This window comes from Numenius arquata, chromosome 1, assembly GCF_964106895.1.
Source record: "Numenius arquata chromosome 1, bNumArq3.hap1.1, whole genome shotgun sequence".
Taxonomy (NCBI): domain Eukaryota; kingdom Metazoa; phylum Chordata; class Aves; order Charadriiformes; family Scolopacidae; genus Numenius; species Numenius arquata.
Genome location: NC_133576.1, coordinates 56,355,531 through 56,375,285, shown reverse-complemented (window position 1 = coordinate 56,375,285; position 19,755 = coordinate 56,355,531). Strand labels below are relative to the sequence as shown.

At 35.9% G+C, this 19,755-nt stretch overlaps 1 protein-coding gene across 1 annotated transcript in view; it reads right to left on the bottom strand.

The window, feature by feature from the left end:
- Positions 1-896: 896 nt before the first annotated feature.
- ADGRG2 (adhesion G protein-coupled receptor G2) overlaps positions 897-19,755 on the bottom strand; it is a 51,832-nt gene continuing 32,973 nt past the window's right edge. Inside the window, exons 14-27 of the mRNA XM_074160513.1 lie at positions 18,529-19,256; positions 17,523-17,721; positions 17,038-17,194; positions 14,243-14,392; positions 13,898-14,020; positions 12,731-12,776; positions 12,526-12,629; positions 11,819-11,943; positions 10,694-10,962; positions 9,771-9,870; positions 9,194-9,468; positions 6,726-6,827; positions 5,852-6,004; positions 897-1,081 (exon numbers count right to left, since the gene is read on the bottom strand). Of these exons, the coding sequence (XP_074016614.1) occupies positions 897-1,081; positions 5,852-6,004; positions 6,726-6,827; positions 9,194-9,468; positions 9,771-9,870; positions 10,694-10,962; positions 11,819-11,943; positions 12,526-12,629; positions 12,731-12,776; positions 13,898-14,020; positions 14,243-14,392; positions 17,038-17,194; positions 17,523-17,721; positions 18,529-19,256 (2,716 nt within the window). The remainder of the gene's footprint in view (positions 1,082-5,851; positions 6,005-6,725; positions 6,828-9,193; positions 9,469-9,770; positions 9,871-10,693; positions 10,963-11,818; positions 11,944-12,525; positions 12,630-12,730; positions 12,777-13,897; positions 14,021-14,242; positions 14,393-17,037; positions 17,195-17,522; positions 17,722-18,528; positions 19,257-19,755) is intronic.

Below are 19,755 nucleotides of genomic sequence, written 5' to 3'. Positions count from 1 at the left end.
CAATCGCAAAAGCTCCCATTGACTTACTCAAGCCACTAATGTAACTTAGTTGTTCTTAATAGCCTAGTGACTACATTATTTTTCACTCCCTCATTCATGGCACTCTACTACCCAGCTTCTGTCCTTCTGTGGTGTACTAAGAGCTCTGTCGCTAAAGGTCCAAGATGGATAGTGTTTGTATTTACAGTTCTGTATCTAGTGAATATCTTTAAACCACCATAAGTGATTTCACTTATTGAACAAATTAACTTCTGTATCATTCTGTGTTGAAGTTAATTATTTCAATTAAAGACAAATGCAAACTTACAATAAAAGTTAAAACAAAATAACAATTATTTTTCTATACATAGGAATATTTAAATTTATGTTACAAGAAATAAATATAAAAGTATCATTAAGATGCTTAAAAGTTATTTTTCTGCTTATTTACATCACTATAGTTTGCTACTACAGCGTACAAAAAGTTGAAGAAAGCGTAACTAGCATTTTTAAAGATAACATTGTTTGTACTCACAAGTTGTAACTTCATACATTTATACAACACTACTATGCGTTACATCCAGATAAAATTAGTTGTAATGAAAAAAAAATCTAAACAAAACTTTCCTTTAAATTTTAAAAAACTCAAAAAACTTCTAATGAAGAATCAAAATGGAAATATGCCAGCTGTAATTTGACATCCAAGATACCTTGTCAAAATAGTAGCTTCCCTTTGGTTTGTTTTTTTGGGGTTTTTTTTGGTTAATAATTGTCCTTGTCAATCCATTGCATGGCTGCCTTGAAGTTCCAGTACCATATATTAAATAAAATCAGTTCTTGGTCTGCTCACATTATGTAAAACTGTTAAAGTAAATCTCTACTTCACACTGTAAAACAATGTGCTGTTTAAAAGGAAATCACATTTTCTCAATAAAAGTTAGGCTTCCCCTCTTTGAAGTCCTTCTGAGCGAGATACGGCTTTTTTGGCTGCCTGTATCATCCTTTTCTTGAAATACAAGTTGTTTGCCTGAAAAGTCATGGAGACACACATCACCATTCTGTACACTGAAAGAAACGCCATTCTTCTCATTGGAAAGATGGCCTGTTGAAACAAAAAAAAGTGCATCCCCTATCAGAAAGATTTAGAATCAAGTCTCCCATGCTTTTCTAGTCATTGCAGGGAGTTCATGCACTCTCATTTTATCCCTGCAACAATTTCAAAATGAGGATTTTTCTGTATACGTCCTCCTGTGTGAAACCAGTAAGAGAGATGTTAATACGTTTATGCACGATAGGATTTCGTATTTTAAACAGTGAAAGACACAATTCTCAGAATGTAGACTTTGACTTGGAATAAATATCACTAGGTAAGATGCAAAATACTTTTCATTCTAGTTTTACTTTAAGAAGTTACGTTTAAAAGACTTCTCGGGTTTGCCATGCATTTGAAACAAGAAAGTGTTTGAGAAAACAAGGGTATTTTTTTCCTTTGAAAGGCACTCAACTTGCAGCATTTATTTCTAGAGGACAATTTGAATATGGCCTAGGTCCAGTCATGGGTCTAAGCCATATTTAGACTGAGAATCTTATGCATTGAGGTGAATCTACAATGAACATGTGTGACACCACTGCTGATTGCAGCCTATTAATGAAATGGTCCACAAAATTCACTGGACAGAATCTCCCACCTCTATGCACCACGTCCTAGATAATTTTAATGATAATTAGGATTTTTTTTTAAGTATTTGTGCAAATGCTTCTGGTTGGAAATTGTATTTTTTTCCCAAAGCAGTCAAGTTTAAAAGATCTGCCAGAATCCTGATATCATATGTATCATATCAGTAGGAGTAAATGATAAGGAATACCACAATGGCGAAAATAGTATTTCTTTTGGGAGGGGATCATTTTGTTGAACACTGAGAAATGAGTTCACAAACACAGACGCAGAGCTGTCATTTACCGTTTATACCAGAAACAGCATTAATAAAAAACAAAACACATCCAAATTTGCTCTGTGTTAATATTTACAACACTTCATATGCAAACATCATCATGATTTAGTAGAGTTCAGTAAATCTACTGAAAAGACGCAACAGTGAAGATGGAAACTGCTTGTGGTTTATGCTTTTGGGAGGAGGAAACACATTGGTGAGAAACCTCTAGGCAGTGAAAGATGATTCTATTATAGGGATCAAAATTTAATCCTCTCTAGTACGCCGATGTATTCAGTCCATCAAATACCTCCCCTATCCTGCAGCAGAAATCCTGCTTTAGCTCTGTCTTCCCCTTTCACTATCTCACTACCTCAAGCTTCTGAACCCTTCCAGAAGGGTAAGGGCCACATTACAGGATGCTCTTCAACTATTTCTTGTTGGGGTCACCAGAGGGAGAAGTATTTGGTGACGTCTCTCCCCTGCATTTAATCCCTCCCTGCAGAAAGGATTCTTCTGCTTGAGTGACTAGTCTGGCCTGCTCTTCTCTATTCTGCTTGGGCCAGGGCCCCCAAGCACACAGGTTTAGTAGCAGTCTACCCAAACTAATCCTTCACTTCAGGCAGACTGCATACCCTTCAGCGGTTACCCTACTGATTCAAGCAGATGTCAGTGTATCAGTTGTATCAAAGTCTCATTGGCAAACTTGTCTTTGGAATGAAAGTCAGCATTTTTAAAATAAGATGTGAACATGTATTTCTAGCTGATAAAGCTTACTACCAATTTGAAAATATAATGCATTTAACTTAAACACCTCAGGATGGGAGTTTAAGGGAGTGGGTTTGTGGTGATGGCTGTCAAAGATTACAAATTCCATGCCAAACTACTGGGCTGCCACTTGACCCACAAAATGGAAGCATTGGCCCAAGAGATTATGCAAAACCTCTTAAAGTCTAATATTTAATTGTTAATTTAAAAGGCCATCAAGCACTAAACCAGCAAAAATGTAAACAGATGAGAAAGTGCTTTGTTAATCAATTCAAATCTGATAAAGACTGAAATGACAGAAAGTCACTATATTTGCTGATACTGTAATTGTGCATATATAGTTATTTAACCCCCTGGCTGACTCCAACTGGTTTGTTTTAGGAGTGTTCAAATAGCTGTGCCCTAATCTGAGAAGAAAATAAGGCTATTCTGTGAACAAATTCAGAAGGGTGGTTTCTGTTTCTCAGTGAGGAAATCTGCAGGTTCAGCCATTTGATACCTAATGGTAGTTTCCCAAACATGCAAACCTGTAAGAGAAAAACCAAAAACAAGGAAATATTAGTATGCCATGAAAAGATGAAGTTACACAGTCCAGCAGGCGAGCAAAGCCACAGGCTGTATAGACACCCCAAACTTAACCATGGCAAGTCATTCAATCCTGCATTTGGAATAGCATTTCAGTGGAAGTAGTGAAGCCAAAACCATTAAGTGTTTATAGCTCAGTATGTTTATGACATAGGTCTTAATTTCTAGACTGTTTTCTTTTTGGAACTCACTTTTAAAAATGAAGTATTGCAATGTTATTTTGAAGTTCTAGTTGTAAGAGGGAAATCAGGTACAGCAAATTAGAAGATCCCATGTTCCTATCTAACAGCAGTCAACTACCTTTTGGAGGCATTTGCCCAGCTCTTCTGAGACACAACTGCCCTGCGTTTGAAAGATTAAGCATAAGAAATTGCCTCAAAGAGCTTTGTTGGGAAGACTAACTCTATCCAAGCATAAATTTAGCCTCTTCTTGTGGAAGCCCTAAAGAAGAGTTATTTAGTCAAACAAACTATGCAGGCAAAGTATCATACAACCCTTTTGATATGAATGGAGGATGTGGTACAGGGTTCACAGCATTCAAAAGGTGATGAGGTGGGTCATCTGAGACATCTGGGTTCATGAGTGTATACGAACAAAGTTCTATAAAAGTTCTTTCAGTTGCTTTGTCTGAGAAGCTGTTAGCACAGGATATACAGACTCTCACACTGGAAAGATCTAATTATGTGAATACTAGGACAGAACTTGAGCACATCACACAGAATGGGCATTGCTCAATGGTTTAGATCATCAATTTTGCATCTTATTCTAAAACACTACTCAAATCAACAAAAACTTATTCTGGAAAGCTACAACAGGACCACTCAGTTGCTACAACCAGTACAAACAAGTTCAATAAAACATTGTTGCTATCTTTCTTTTTTGTCAAGAAAAGTAGCCAGAATGCTTTTGTAGCTGTGTATAAGCATGTCAAATGTTTAAGGGAGAAGTGGCATCTTTCATCAGAGTAACTAACATAGCTAAGAAAAAACCCCTACAAGACATGCCGGGTTTTGTGCCTGAAAATTTCTCACTCTTTGAAAGGTATTACTAAAAATATTGCCTTGCTTTGTATCTGATAACAGTGAGTGTTACTGGATTCTGGTTCTCAACGGACCTGTTAGATACAAAGTATGTTAATTATTGCATTGTGTGGTATCCAAACAGAGAGGTTTTCTAAAGGAGTAACCAAAAAAAAAAACCAAAACCAAAACAACAACAAAAAACCAAACTAATTTTACAAGCTAAATTTGTAAAGCTGTTCAGGGCATGTCCAAATACCATTTCCTGAAATGTTCTGATTTCTTTACAATATACAGCTAGTACATCCGAATTGACAGTAACCTATTAAAGGGGCAGCACATACAAATTCCATAGCTTTTACTCTGTCCATCTGAGAGATTATCTGCTGAGATAGATAATCCCACTGATTATCTGCTGTCTTCTGACAGGAAATGAGGACAACACAGCCTCTGTGAGTGTGTTCTACAACTTCATACTATGGCATGACTTCTTAGCCTCAACTCCTGATCAACTGGGAAAAATACCTTAGGCACACAGGAATAATGTCCTGTAAATTTTGCTCAATTTAGACTTTCATACATTACAGATTTATACGTTATTTTTCTTTTTGAAAAAATTACTGTCTTTACTGAGAGCTCAAATCAGCAGCATGACATGCGTCCAGCAAGAGTGTGAAAAACTAGATTATGGACACTGGAAAAACATAATTTTTAAATAAGTACATTCAATGGAGATTCATATCTAGTTTTCTCAACAGACAAATAAGCCACACCAATTTGCAAGTGAAATTGATTGGAGTGCTACATACACCTGCATTTCAACTTTTCAGGAACAGAGCAGATGGTAACAGTTCAGAGGACAGTACTGTGTTAGAACAGGAAGGATAGAGAATATTACTTCTGAAAAATTGTTTCCTGCAACAAAGATAGATTTCTGTAAGGCAAAAACATCCTTAAAAAACCCACAAGGGTTTTTAAGAGCTATAGAGAAATTTAGTTTCAATACTTACTCTGGTGCCAACAGTGAGGCAGCCCTCTCAGCTGTGCTCTGTTCACTGAGGTGATTTTATAAATTACAGTTTCCATTTCCTCTTACTTCTCCTCTCATAAGCAGCTTCCATGTGAGCATTCTATTAATGTTCTTCCTCTTATTACTTTCCACGTGATTTTTTCATACTTTATATATGTTATACTGTATGTCTTTCTTTTTCAGGCAATGTTTGTTTTAATAAGGTTTAAAATATAAATGTTTTAAAACATGCTTGAAGTTTATTGTCATATATTCAGGTGACAAGTGTTACCAGCAGCTTTTGGTAAATAATTGCTCTAACAATAAATATTACCTACTATTTCATATATAAATCAAGAGTTCCCACTGAGTAGGAGAAATGGGTATTTTAAAACTTTGTCTATAGTCCCGTAAAACATTTGTGAGGACATCATGAAATATTCTGACCCTATACTTATCAATAGTATTTTGTCAGCGCTTCATTTTACGTAAGCATGAAAGAGCATAGCACTCTTAAGAAAAAAGAAAACTTGAGAAATACTATTTTGCATTATACATACCATTTCCATTCATGTGCACTGAGTAATCATTATTCATTAGCAGTGTTGTAGAGTTAGTGGAGTTACTGTTTGATTGTAAAGAATTGGAAGAACTGGATACTCCTTGATTTACAGTCTGCTTCTTTAAACCATTAGTAGCAGTTCTACTCCAGTCTACAACGGATACATGTTACAGAAAATAGCACAACTCATACAAGCAAAATATAAAACTAGAGTTACTAATGCAACTGAATTAAAATAAAAACAAGGCTCTACTCACTCTCCTCAAAGTATTCTACACAGAACGGTATTCTCCTAAGAATTTCATGATTCTTGATGTTTAAAATTATTTAAATCTAGTTCCTTTTTCTCTTGGCCCTTTTTAAGTACAAGCAGCCAACTGTCACAGCTTTAAGACTGCAGACCAGACCAGAAAGGTAACTAAAGTACAGCTGATCCTCTAAGTGAAAGTGTATAAAAACTATATAGCTTTATGAGAAGTCAATCACTGACTAACAAAACAGCATAAAATCATTTGTAGTTCTTTTTTTGATTTAAACTATGCTTCTCCTTGTTTTTGTGGAAGTCACTGGTAAAACTAGAGCTGACTTACAAGGTGGAACAAATTTTACAGTTTCTAACTGATCAAAAATCTTCTGCAAAGACATGCCTTTATACTGCAGTGGAAGAGATCAACTGCAGTTAACAGCTTAATGCAACAGCATGTAAGAATTGCATTAACTACCATCTTATTATACCTTGGATAATTAGACCTGCAACTGTAGCAACATCACTTATTGATATTTTATTTTAAAAGTATAACAAAATACTAGGAACTTAATACTGAGTATAAGTATTCAAAGTAAAAAAAATAAAAATAAAAATTTGTATTTACCAGAGTTTTCTGCCAGTCTAAATTTCCCACAACAGAGATACCTTCTCCACTGTTTACGGACATTCTCCTTTGTTACACAATAGAAGATAAAAATGAAGAACCCTGCAAAGCAATAATGTCAGAGAATGTTGCAAAATTGACTTTGCTACTTTTTAATAAACAATGTTTTGGTTTTCTTTAATTTCTTTTAAATTTCTAATCAAAAGTAATGACACCTTTCTTTGGTGAAAAAGTTTGCAATCTGAACACTGAAGAGTACTTTTCCCTTATATACATAAGAGGAATCATACACACAAATACTAGAACAACAAATATAACCAAATCCACAAAGTGCATAATGAAGTTTCCTTTTATCAAACAGGAAGTGAAAAATTCTGTGGATCCTGAAATTTACTTAACACTTTTGGAAAAGACTTCAAAGCAATGTCAAACAGAGGGTATGATACAACACTGTCAGGCTATGCAGCTGTTAGCAGATGGTGTGACACTGACCCATCTTTCATTAGCAGCTAGCCTGTTACCACCAACTGTAACAGAACCAGTAATACTACAAAATTTTGCGCATTCATACAAAGAAAATAACTCTTATCTAAAATAACAATAAATGGTACCCCCTTTACCACAAATTCACAGCCAAGTATTTTCTAGAAGGGATGGGGCTCATCCCTGTCTCTTGCCAGTGCCACTTCGCAGACTCACTGTCTGCTTCTCATTCAGTTTTCACTGGCACAGGGTGTGACCTAACTTTCCTTGCTGAAAGTCCATCGTCATCATCCTCCTTTAAGGAAAATGGCATTCAGTCTTAGCACAATTTTCCAGCTGCAGTGTGTCCCTGAGAACAGATTTTAGGTTTACTATGAATAGAAAATAATATGAAGGAAAACTAAAATCAGACTGGTGTAGACATGCGTGTATGCTATGTTTACACTGCTTTTAGGGCCAGTTAAGCATGTAACATTCCAGTAGAAGAGATTACTCCCATCTTTCTTTGCTGAAGTATCTCTCTTAACTTTGGCTTTTATTAGGATGAATTTTTGAATGTAACTAAGTGTTGCTCTACCCAGATGGTTCTATACCATTTTCAAATACAGTTTTGAAACACTGGAATAAGCTTAATTAAAGTCAATACAATTTATATACCTTTATTACTTCTAATATGTAAATTTGCCTAGCACCTAACTTAAAACTGGGTAAAAGGGGAACTTACTTTCACATTAGATTCACTTTCACACAGATTGCTCTGACCACACAGAATCTACTCTTGCGTTAGTTGAACACAATCCCATGCAAGACCTAGGAAGATGTGGGTTCAACCCCTCAATTTACCAAAGAGTAAGGTACTCAAAAAAATCAACATAGCCAACAGAAATACACTGAACTGCAATTTTCATTGCTTTAATCTCTCTGGGAAATCAGCCAGCCAGCCATCTAAAGTGCCAGTTAGCAGAGGTTTGAATCCAAACTTCAGTTGGGCAATTCAGATATACTTAGATAACTGTCGGCACCTACGGTACCTAATATTTATATGAAAGCTTTTGCAGCCTCTCAAACTCTGCTTTTGGATATGTCCAGTAGCATCCTGGCTTTGGCAAAGCTGTATGTCCTCATATCTACCTCCTATATGTTCTTAAGTACAAAAGGCCATGCTTAAGAGTTAGATCACTAACTTTCAGATTTTGCAGCCTTGCCTGTCTCAATGGCCCTTTGTTGAATGTCACACCTCACCCTTAAGCCATAGGTAAGTGGAGAAATGATACAGTTTTCACAACATTAATTGCATTATTATATGAACACTTACAGTAAGAGTATTTACAATTCATCTGTTGACTAGAAAAATACAGTCACTTCCAGTGGTGTCTGGTTTTGAGGGGACACCTTATTAATGCTTACAAGTATCGAAAGGGTGGGTTGAAGGAGGATGGAGCCAGACTCTTTTCAGTGGTTCCCAGTGACAGGACGAGGGGCAACGGGCACAAGCTGGAACACAGGAAGTTCCATTCTATTTTTCTCATAGAAAAAACTTCTTTACGGTGAGAGTGACAGAGCACTGGAACAGGCTGCCCAGGAAGGTTGTGGAGTCCCCTACTCCAGAGATTTTCAAGACCCGCCTGGATGCAGTCGTCAGTAATGTGCTCTAGGCAATCCTGCTTTATCAGGGGAATTGGACTAGATGATCTCTAGAGATCCCTTCCAACTCTGACAATTTCATGACAATCCCATGACAATTTTAAAGATGTTAATATTTATAGATACAAACACTCTATACATATAAATAGTAGCTAGCTTTCCTGTACCTTATTGTAACATACCTGTAATTTACAGTAAAACAGTAAAATCTCTAATTTAATTAACATGTTAAAGCACGTATCAAAATTACATCTTTATTGCTGAATCAAGAAAATGCCATTTCCAAATGTTTTGCTCATTACATTGTACGCAATGGGCTATCACATGAAGAATAAACTTACCTTGCAAAGTGTTGAAAATGGTAAAGAGGTAAGTAAATACCTCATTTACGGTGAAGAAAGCAAATCCCCAAGTAATTCCCAGCAAGAATGTGAGGCCAGCAACACTCCTAAGGTCTTGAATACTGGTTTTTCTTTGAGCACCAAGTTGTTTTTTCTTTTTGATACGACACAGCTGGATCAGCACAACAATGAACATGCTGATATTGATCAGAAATATCAGGCAAAAGTATCCCACAGCAGTAATATAGAAGACAATTCTGTTTTTAATCCAGCAGCTAGAACACAAGAACAGTGTGTCAACCATTATCAGAAACAGAAATTAAGTAAAATAAACATGAGACAAAGGTGTGGTTTGTTGCACATGCAAACTATTTTTGCCTCTTTAGTAAAAAGTATTTTTTTGGCCAAAGGGTAAGAGCTTTCATATAGGCAATAACCACAAAACACGACATACTGTAGAGCTATACCTTTTCAAAGCTCTCCCATTGCTCCCTTCCCTTCCCCACCTTTACTTTAAAGAAAACAATTTCATAGAATCTCCCACCCACCCCAAAAAAAGCACCTCTCTTTAACTCACAATTCATCAGGTCTGTTTATTGAAACCCTTCCAGTGGTTATAAGTCCGTAATTATCTGGTGATACTGCCAACACAATGGACACAACTACTGCTGGTAAACCTAAGAGATTATGAGCAAACACGTAAGTGAAAATCATGACAAAGACAGTATTATGATTACTTGAAATTATTGTTTTTCTGTGAAATCTACAACTTGTTTCTGAAATTTGTCTGTTGAATTCTGTTGACTACTAGCTATCTGAAAGAACCTAAAAACCAGAGCATTCAAAACTGCTCAGGAGCGTAGCTTGCAAAGAAACAAGAGTTCTTCTCCACAGTTACCTCCAAACCTTTCTGAATAAGGCAACAAATACCATCGTCAAACTGAGTTAAAACATCAAATACAGGATACCTGTTTTCTTTTTCTTACATCTGTTTTAGGAAAACAATTCTATTGATTTTAGTGCCTTCACTCATGTTTACCCCAGTAGCCAGAGAGGATAATCAGGTCCAAAATCTCTTCATCCTTTATCCAGTTAGATCTGTTTTGCTGCTTTTTGTTAGCCACTGTGCTATCCCAGAAATGGAATATATATACTTACTGGCATTTATTTTCAAAATAGATCTGACACTATCCATCTGCTAAATGGAAAAAACTGGTTCTATTTTACTTGCACAAGGGAAATTCATTAACAATTTGCATTGCGGCAGCCTCAGTTCTGCAGTTAGGGGGGAGTTCCCTAAATCCCTAAATCCCAAAAGAAAGGTGGACTACATAGGATCAGATTTACTGATAATGAACACTGCAAGGTCATAACATTTAATGACTGCTTCATTTTCATTTCTGAACTGTGTCACATTCACTGAAATACTTGATAAGAGGGTCTATCTATTTTGCATCCAAAAGGATGCTAATAAAAAATAATACAATAAAAAATACATACCCCAACCAACAATGCAAAATTTAAGAATGTATTTCCGCACATAGGTATTAAAGACTTTCACAAGGGCCAGATACATGTGGAACGCTTCTAGGCCCATCCAGGTGAAGGAAACCAAGAGGAAATAGTGAAGAAATACTGCAACTGCAATGCACAGGCCTCGTGTATCATACAGTGCGATCCATGAGTCAAGGAGGAAAACTAAGTTGAGCAGAAGTAATGCAGCACACAGCTGAATAAGGATTTTGGAAGGGTAGTCTCTCCGGATTTTCCTAAAAAAGCAAATTAGTGAGATGACATCAATTGTCTGTGGATCCCTAGCTTACTTTTTGTCTTGTAGTCCTTCGTGCACAAATGCCAAGAAAAAAAATTTTTATATATTTTTATTCATATATAATGCTTCATATATCACATTTATACATGCAGAGACTAATTTACAAAAGACTTCCAAATTAACAGTCTGCATGAATACAGTTTGTTATAATAAGGTCACACAAATACAAACAATAACTTGGATTCCTAGAGTTTAGCACTGTGATTATGTTTTTTCACATTGTATGTTTGACTTCTTCTTGTTACATTACTTCCAAAAAAACAAAATGTGACTGTTCCTTATTGCTAAGATAGATTAGGCTTTTGACTGGGCTTCTAAAACCTTGATGGAGACAAGTAAGTTCTTGATGACAGGATAATGAGAGAACAAGTGTGTGCCAAATAACTTCAAGGAGGATTTCCAAAACATAATATGGAGGATTCAGTAGTTAAGGCTCAAACATAAGAAAATGTTCTGACAAACAGCAAAGAATACAAATGTGCTTAAAAATGCTATCATTCTGCACTGCTCTATATATGTTGTATATTAAACACATTCTTTCACACTTCTGTTATGATAATCCATTATAAAATATTTGAGTGCTCACTTCTTACTGCATAGAGCCTCATAATTAATTCACTTGTCCACAAGATTAACATTCCTGAAGACTGAATCAACACCTTCCTGCTAGACTGAACAAATTTGTGCATTATTAGTGGTGACAGAATTCATAACTATTGGAAAGGACTTTGCAATGAAGACTAAAAGCAATCATAACTGAAGAATAATGGGAGCTTAGTTGAACAGGTACTCACTCAAAGGCTATGTAGGTCACGAGAGTAACAGAAAGAAAAATTGCAGAGAGTCCACAGCCTATATAGGATATAAAAGTCAGCACCAATTCTTGTGTGGGATTCAAAGCAGTATTTCCATACAAGTTCTAAAATGGAAACAGAAGTTTATTTCAGAGAACATGTTTCTTAAATGGAAAAAGATCAAAAAAACCCCAAATGCACCTTTCCCTCTGCAATTGGAAAAAAAAAAAAAAGAAACCATTATTTTCATCATGCATCTTATAAAAAGTTAACTGAAAAACAGAAAAGCCAGTCTAGTCCTCCAAGGAGCAGGGAGTTAGACTTGATGATCCTTATGGGTCCCTTCCAACTTGAGATATTCTATGATTCTAATTGTAAGATCCCATTTGATTAAAAACCTGTTTTAAATTTGATTTGTCCTAATTTTCATTTCCTGCAATATAAACAACTGCCTACATGTAAAAGCTGCAGTTTAATAAGAACTTTTGGATTTTTTTACTTCATTGGAACTCATGGGCTCCCATTCAACAAGCAGCTTAAGCACATGACTAATTTTATAACTACAAGTACTAACACTGAAGTGAATAGAACCTGAGTGGTATTTCATAGGTGGTATGTGCTTACCGAATCTTCATTTGCTAAAGATAACACATGCTTAAATATTTTCTTGAATCAGGGTAAGACTGCATAATTTTTTAAATAATTACCATCAAAACTGCAAAGCTTGTGAGATGGTTGCATGAACAGACTGTTTCGTTTACTCTACTTTCTTTAACTATGCAACCTTCATATGACCAGCCTCCATGTCCACCTGTTAAAGAAAACAGCTTTGTTATGAAAGCCTTCATTTATATTAACATGAGTTAACATTGCTAAAACAGCATGGTATCTTGGGTGATCTCAATTACTTACCATTTTTATTAAAGTCCCAAAAAACACATCTAACTGTCGAATTATCCTGTTTGGGAGGTAAAAAAAATAATGCTTTACCAAACTATGAGTTTATCATAAAGTAATTTATGAATTATCTACAAAATGCAGGCAAGAATAAATACTGTATACGACAAATATACCTGTTTTACATGGATGGAAAATGAATTTAGGTGCATAGAATAGATTAATATGGAAATAGACAAGTGAAAATATGCTGAAGAAATCTGAAGTCACTATACAGGAGCTAGCTAGTCCTGGTCGAACATTATGAATGATCTTTCATTGCCTTCCCACACTATACAAATTCTCGGAATTTCTCATCTTTCCTGATTTTATCAAGAAAATGGCTACACAGAAAAGGAAAAACTTTTTCATTTGCAAACATTTGATCACTTTAAATTACTATGATGTTAAAGGTTTACATATAGATTTCCCACACACATATAAAAATCCTAAAAATAGTAGCAGTAATACAGTATATTGCTATGAATACTAATAATTCTACAGTTATATCTCAAAACTCAGTATTATATCAATACAAGTAAAGGCTACACTAAGCCAGATCTAGGAAAAAAGCTTCAGGTACATTAGTGGAATCCCTACATTTTCAGTTTATAGTATTTTAGTATTTTTAAGTCTTTTAAAATATGGTATAGAAGATTTTAATACTTGATGCTCATTTAGGAAAGAGATGCCGTATATGAGCCCTAATAATTTCAGATGACACAAACCTGTGTTCCAGTTTAAGGAACAACATTCCCCCTAAGAAAAAAGACTTATATTGCTTTCTGGCCATGCAGCACCTACAAACATCATTATTGCAGCAACTCTGTAGCAACTCCCGCTGTCAGGCTCTCATCTTAGAGTGTTTATTCTTCGAAGAATAAAACAGAAGAGTAGGTAGGAAAGATAAAACCTGGATGGATAAGTGATAGAGCAAAATTACCTGAAACCATTTGGGAAGAAAAAATTATACCAGTGATAAATAAGCAAAGATGAGTGATTTTGAAAGTCCAGATGGAGATTAAATGTCCACAGTAGTAAAGCAGAACCAACCGATCTGTATTCTTAATACAGTATTTCTTCTATAAAAACTCCAGTGGAGTTAACAAAATTGTACTTTGTCTGCCCAAATGTAAATCATACCTGATTAGGTTTGATATTCTGTAAAGTGACAGTAACATTTGCCTTTAAGTTGCTAATTGTGAGGTTAGAAACACTTGATGATATAACATTGCTGATTAAAGATGCATTCTTCAAGGACAGATCCTGGAACAACAAAAAATAATTAGGTTTTGAAACCTTAAAGGAAACAATTGTACAGTACAGTGCCCTCAAACTCAGTTATTATGCAGAGTGAGCACTGGACAAAAATATGTTTTAAATCAGGAAGTTCTGAAATGTGTTTTGTGGGAAAAAAAAAGTCCATTCATATTTTATTTTGCTCCAGGCTTGAGTTTAAAACCAAAGAACAGAGGACCAAAAAGATACCTGGAACACGGTGGTCTTCTTGAAGAAGTTGAATATAATTCTAGAAGCCAAGTCCAACTCTTCAGGAGGTAAATTGGTCAGCAATGATGAAGGAAGTGTAATTGATCCAAGATTATTTATGTCATTAATTGAATTAATGCCTAGAGATATCTGAAAAATAAATGCAACTTTTATGCTTCATTTCAGTCACTAAAGAAAAATTAAATTGTGACTTATTTTCAGTTTAGAACTTTGAAATACGTATCTCTGTAATCACTGTCAGGAACTCACTGCTGCTCTCTCATTCCTCTCCTGCTCCAATGCATAAATAGCATCTGCAGGTTGAAAATGATGCAACTCATTTCAAGTCTGCCTACCATTGAAAATACTCTGTCTTTACATGTTTGCTTACACAGACAGAACATATCACTGGTAGATAATATTGATTTGAAGAAGGTGAAGAGAATCAACCTAGGTAAGTCTATGTAACTGTGTAATGAGATTAACATTTCACAGCACAGTAGCCTGCAAAGGCAAAGAATTTGTATACTCCATACGAAGTATGTCAGAATTCAGAAAAACTGTAAATAGTCATTATTTGTCAATAGTTTTTTTAAGTACAGTAGGTTAAGCAGAACCTAAGAACATAGACCGTAACTTTATGATCAGCTGGCAAAAATGAAAAAAATTAACTGGATACAATTCAGATATCTCAAGAGCCTAGTGATCTAACATTACAAAAAAAAAATCTGAACTTTCACCCAGTTTTCTGTGCTGTACTTATAGGACAAAGAGCTTTGTTTAGTACAAAATCTCTAACATTTTCTTGTCACACATTAGTCCCTTTACATATAAATATCATCATCTCAGAGTTCCTGAGAGATGTGTAGCATCAGCAGAACTGAAGAAAGAAATTATGTGTGTATTCAAAGAATGGTTGTAATAGGAATAACAGTGTGAGCTCTCCACAGTGCCCTTACAATATGGTTTAACTCTTCTGTTTAGACCAGTGGTCTTCAAACCTTTTTGATCACCCCTAAAAATTTTTTGAGTATGCACTCCAAAATATATCTATTTATAAGTTATATGCATGTACTACTGTACTAATATATTATGCATGTTATAAAACATACACAAAAATAGAAATTTTAAAAGGATGAGATAAAAATTAAACATTATTTTTAAAAATATATTTAATCATATAAAATATATTTTCCTCCTACACCCCAATGGAGACACGCCAGTTTGGAGATCACCGGTTTAGACAGTCACCAAAGTAATTCCAACTCAATTCCACAAAAGTGCTCCTGTTGCTCTGGTTTGAACTAGATGATATTTGTCGAAAACTCCCTGTATTTCATTGCCAGTGCCATGGCATTTCCAGAAAATTACTACTTAGCAAATACCTGTTTTTCAGCACTACCACCTCCTAGTCATCTCACACTCATGCACCACATATTGCTAAGAAAATAGGAAAGAACTCAAATGTTAACATTTCATATCATTTTCAGTATCACAGAACAGTACCAGTACAACTTATCGGTCATGCTACATTAAGCTATTTCCTTCTCCGAGAGGACGGAATGTGACAAAATTTGTCCAGAACTTTCCCTGTCTCCTTGCTTAAGCCTCCAAGTCCGGTATTGTCCAAATTATTTCCTCAACCAGGAAGGAAGTTTAGAGTGAGACAAAGTGGATCCAAATTTTCAAAGCACTGCTTTCTTGGTGAGACCAACTAGTCATAAGTAACAAATGTATGAATGTCATTATCTATCATGGAATTGTGAGAGTTGGAAGGGACCTCTAGAGATCATCTAGTCCAACTCCCCTGCTAAAGCAGGATTGCCTAGAGCACTTTACTCAGGACTGCATCCAGGCAGGTCCTGAAAATCTCCAGAGAAGGGGACTCCATGACCTCCCTGGGCAGCCTCTTCCAGTGCTCTGTCACCCTGACCGTAAAGAAGTTTCTCCTCATATTTAAATGGAACTTCCTGTGTTCCAGCTTGTGCCCGTTGCCCCTTGTCCTATCACTGGAAACCACTGAAAAGAGTCCAGCTCCATCATCTTTCAACCCACCCTTTAGGTACTTGTAAACATAGATAAGGTCTCCCCTCAGCTTTCTCTTCTCCAGGCTAAAGAGCCCCAGCTCTTTGAGCCTTTCCTCATAAGGGAGATGCTCCAATCCCTTAATCATCTTAGTAGCCCTATGTTGGACTCTCTCCAGTAGTTCCCTGTCTCTCTTGAACTGGGGAGCCCAGAACTGGACACAGTATTCCAGTTGTGGCCTCACAAGTGCAGAGTAGTGGGGGAGAATGACCTCCCTTGACCTACTGGCCACACTCTTCCCTATGCAGCCCAGGATCCCATTGGCCCTCTTGGGCCAATCTAAGCAACATAATAGTTCTTTCCTGGAACCCTCTGCAATTAATCTCCTTGAAGCCATATGGCAACACTCCTTGATGGATTTCAGCACTGTCAGGGTGGGTGATTAAGTGACTCCTGATTCAGGGTTTTTGAGGCAGTTATTCCACCAAGCACTCTGTCCATTCGGTGTTCTGGCTGTACCCTCTGTAACAGCTTATTAGTCAAATGCCAGTTTCTGCTAAGTCTGTTACTTATTTCCACTGTAGTAGAAAATGAAAGGAAAAACTATGGAGGGCTTAAAAAACAAAGGATTTTTTCTCTGAAACCAACACAAACAAACCCCCTGAAATTGTGACATAAATACAGAACGATACATATAAATATAAAACCATAAATACTTAAAAATAAATGTTTGAGATTTTTTAAAGTATTTAGAATTATCAGTGTTTAACCTGGAGATCAGCTGAGTCCTGGACAGCAAAAGACATTTGGTTGGAGCGGATGCTGTTGGTTTTGACAACTGCCAGAGCCAAGGAAGGGGAAGCAAAATCAGCAGACACTGCTGAAAAGTTCAGTTTTAAGCCAATATAATCCACCAGTTTTATAATTCTGTTAAGAAAAAGAGATACTTAGTATTACCAAACACATACACCCAAAATTATCAGGCAAGTTGTGGCTATCAATCCAAGTGTAGTGTAAAATACAGCAGACTGCTCACTTACTGCAGTGTCAACACAAAAAAATACAGTTTTCTATGGCATTATATTATAGTAGAGCTGGTAACACTAGAATGATACTCCTTCCTTTTTATGTAAGTACATTAAAGAACAAGAAATATTCTTTTGGATTAAGATTATGAAAAAGTGAAACTTGCTGAAGCCAATTTATCCAGACAGTCAATACAACACACATTTAATCTATTGCCAGAATGACCTACCTGTTAGAAATTCGGGGTGGTAATGGTTGAGAAGCAGTCAGGACTTTGCTAACCTCACTAATCATTCTTTCTACATCTTTTGGCTCTACTTTTCCAGCTGCTAAATCGTTTTCTATTTTGGACACAATTTGCTCAGCTGTGGCGATATTAATGGTGGTATATACAGAAGTTGTGTATGTGGTAGCTGACAGTATCTTTCCTGTGACAAAAGGAAAGTTGTGCATTTATTTAAAAGTTGTGTTCAACAAATGACGCAAGCTTTGAGAAGCAGAAAAAATAAGCAGTTCTCTTGACCGACAAATCTTATCACAACCTGTAAGGTCTCTCAACATGTTATGTGAGACAGAATTCCTTTTTCTCCCTAGCAGCTACTTTGCAGATAGCAATACTTTAAATCTTAGGAAAACATAGAGTAAGGTTTCAAATGGTCAGCATTAATTCCACGTTTTTATTGATAACAAAGTTCCTCACATCAGACCATTAGTGATGTTAAATAATCTATTATTTTGGATTTTTAGCCACTGGATGCCTGAAAGTAGAATACAATCAAGATAAGGTCAGCTGTTTGAAAAGAAGCTTGTAAAGCAGCATACAATCTTCATACAAAAATACACAGCCACTAAGAATATTCCTAATAAAAATATTTTAAGGAAGACCCAACATTGATTTGCAATGTTTAAAATACTAGTTTAGTTAAAAAAAAAAGCTAGCTGGCTCTGTAACTTATTTTTTCCTGCCAAATGTACCTTTTGGAAACTTAGCACAGCACCTATCTATCACAGTTACCAAACTATGTGTAGGGTGAGGTACCACTCACCACGGCCAAAGGCATCAGAATGTATTTTAAAATAACTACACACCTCATTAGAGTTGTCTCAGGTTTTCCACAGTAATTGGAAGGTCACAGCTCAGATATATAATCTTGTTTAATAAAGTTTAAAAGCAAATTCAGCAAATTGCATTCAAATTTAAAAAAAGAAATAATCATTTTACTTGTCATATTTACCTGTGCTCCCATGGCCTTCAGCAGTAGAATGAGGATGAGAAGCTGAGACAGAATGGTTGATAGGACTAACAGTAGCGGTCAAAGTTATTGTGAAAGGAGTAAGGGGAAGAATGGGTGCTGTAGTAATGGTTTTGTTAGGAGAAACAGGTACAGTCGAATCTGTAGCAGGATGAATTTGTGCAACAGATTTGGTGGTAGTCTCAAAATGGGGAATTTCTATTGGATGTTTGGAGGGAAGCTCAGAAGAGGAAACTGCAGAATGTTTGGTGAAATTTACAGAAGGAGAAATTATCGTAATAGGCTTGGTAAGATGCGCAGCATCAGATTTAATTGAGAAACCAGCATTAGTGACAGATTTTGTTGCAGGTGTGGAAATAGTGACAGATTTATTAGAAGCTATGGAAGGAAAAGTTGGAACGGTAGGTTGGGCAAGAGACCCAGAAGAGGGAAGTGTAGTGGTAACACTGGTGGAAGACACAGAAGTTTCAGTAGTAGATGTAGCAGAAGTTTCAGAGAGAGGATTTGTAGTGGGAGATGTGGAGAGAGTTCCAGAAAAAGAAATTTCTGTGAATGGTGGGATCAGTGGTCTAATTGTGGGGCTTTGTTTGATGGAAAGCATAGTGGGGGAAAGAAAAGTGCTGGATTTGGGTGAAGTCTTTTTAGGGAGAGAAGGAAAATGAGAACGACGGAAAGGAACCCATATAGAATGAGATGGCAATTGTATAATACTGTAAAAAAAAGCATAGAAATGCATGTTAAATTTAAAATTGTTTATATTTTAAAGAAAATTAGTTACAATACAGGAATATATATAAATGATATGGACATACTAATACTAATGTATATTTTTAAATCAATCAGATTGGATGTTTCATGCTTTAGTAACAAATACAAATTCCATAATGTTTTGAGTGTTCTTAGATTCTATTTTGCTGTAGTTATTAACTAGTAAGTCCATAAATACTATTACTGCCTTTGTTGCCTATCCTAGAGGTGACTTGATGCTGAACACAAAAGGGATGGAAAAAAAGTGAAAAAAAATTAAAAAAAAAAAGAGAAGTGGAGGGATGGGAAGAGAGAGGAATAGGAAGGGAACTATATAGGAAAATGCCTGTCAGGTTTTTCTTGTGGAGTCCTTCCTGGCTATTACACTGCAAATGGAAGTTGACTCTTCTAATGCATTAGGAAATTTAAGAAACAAGCAAGTCAAATTTTTTTTTTTTTTTT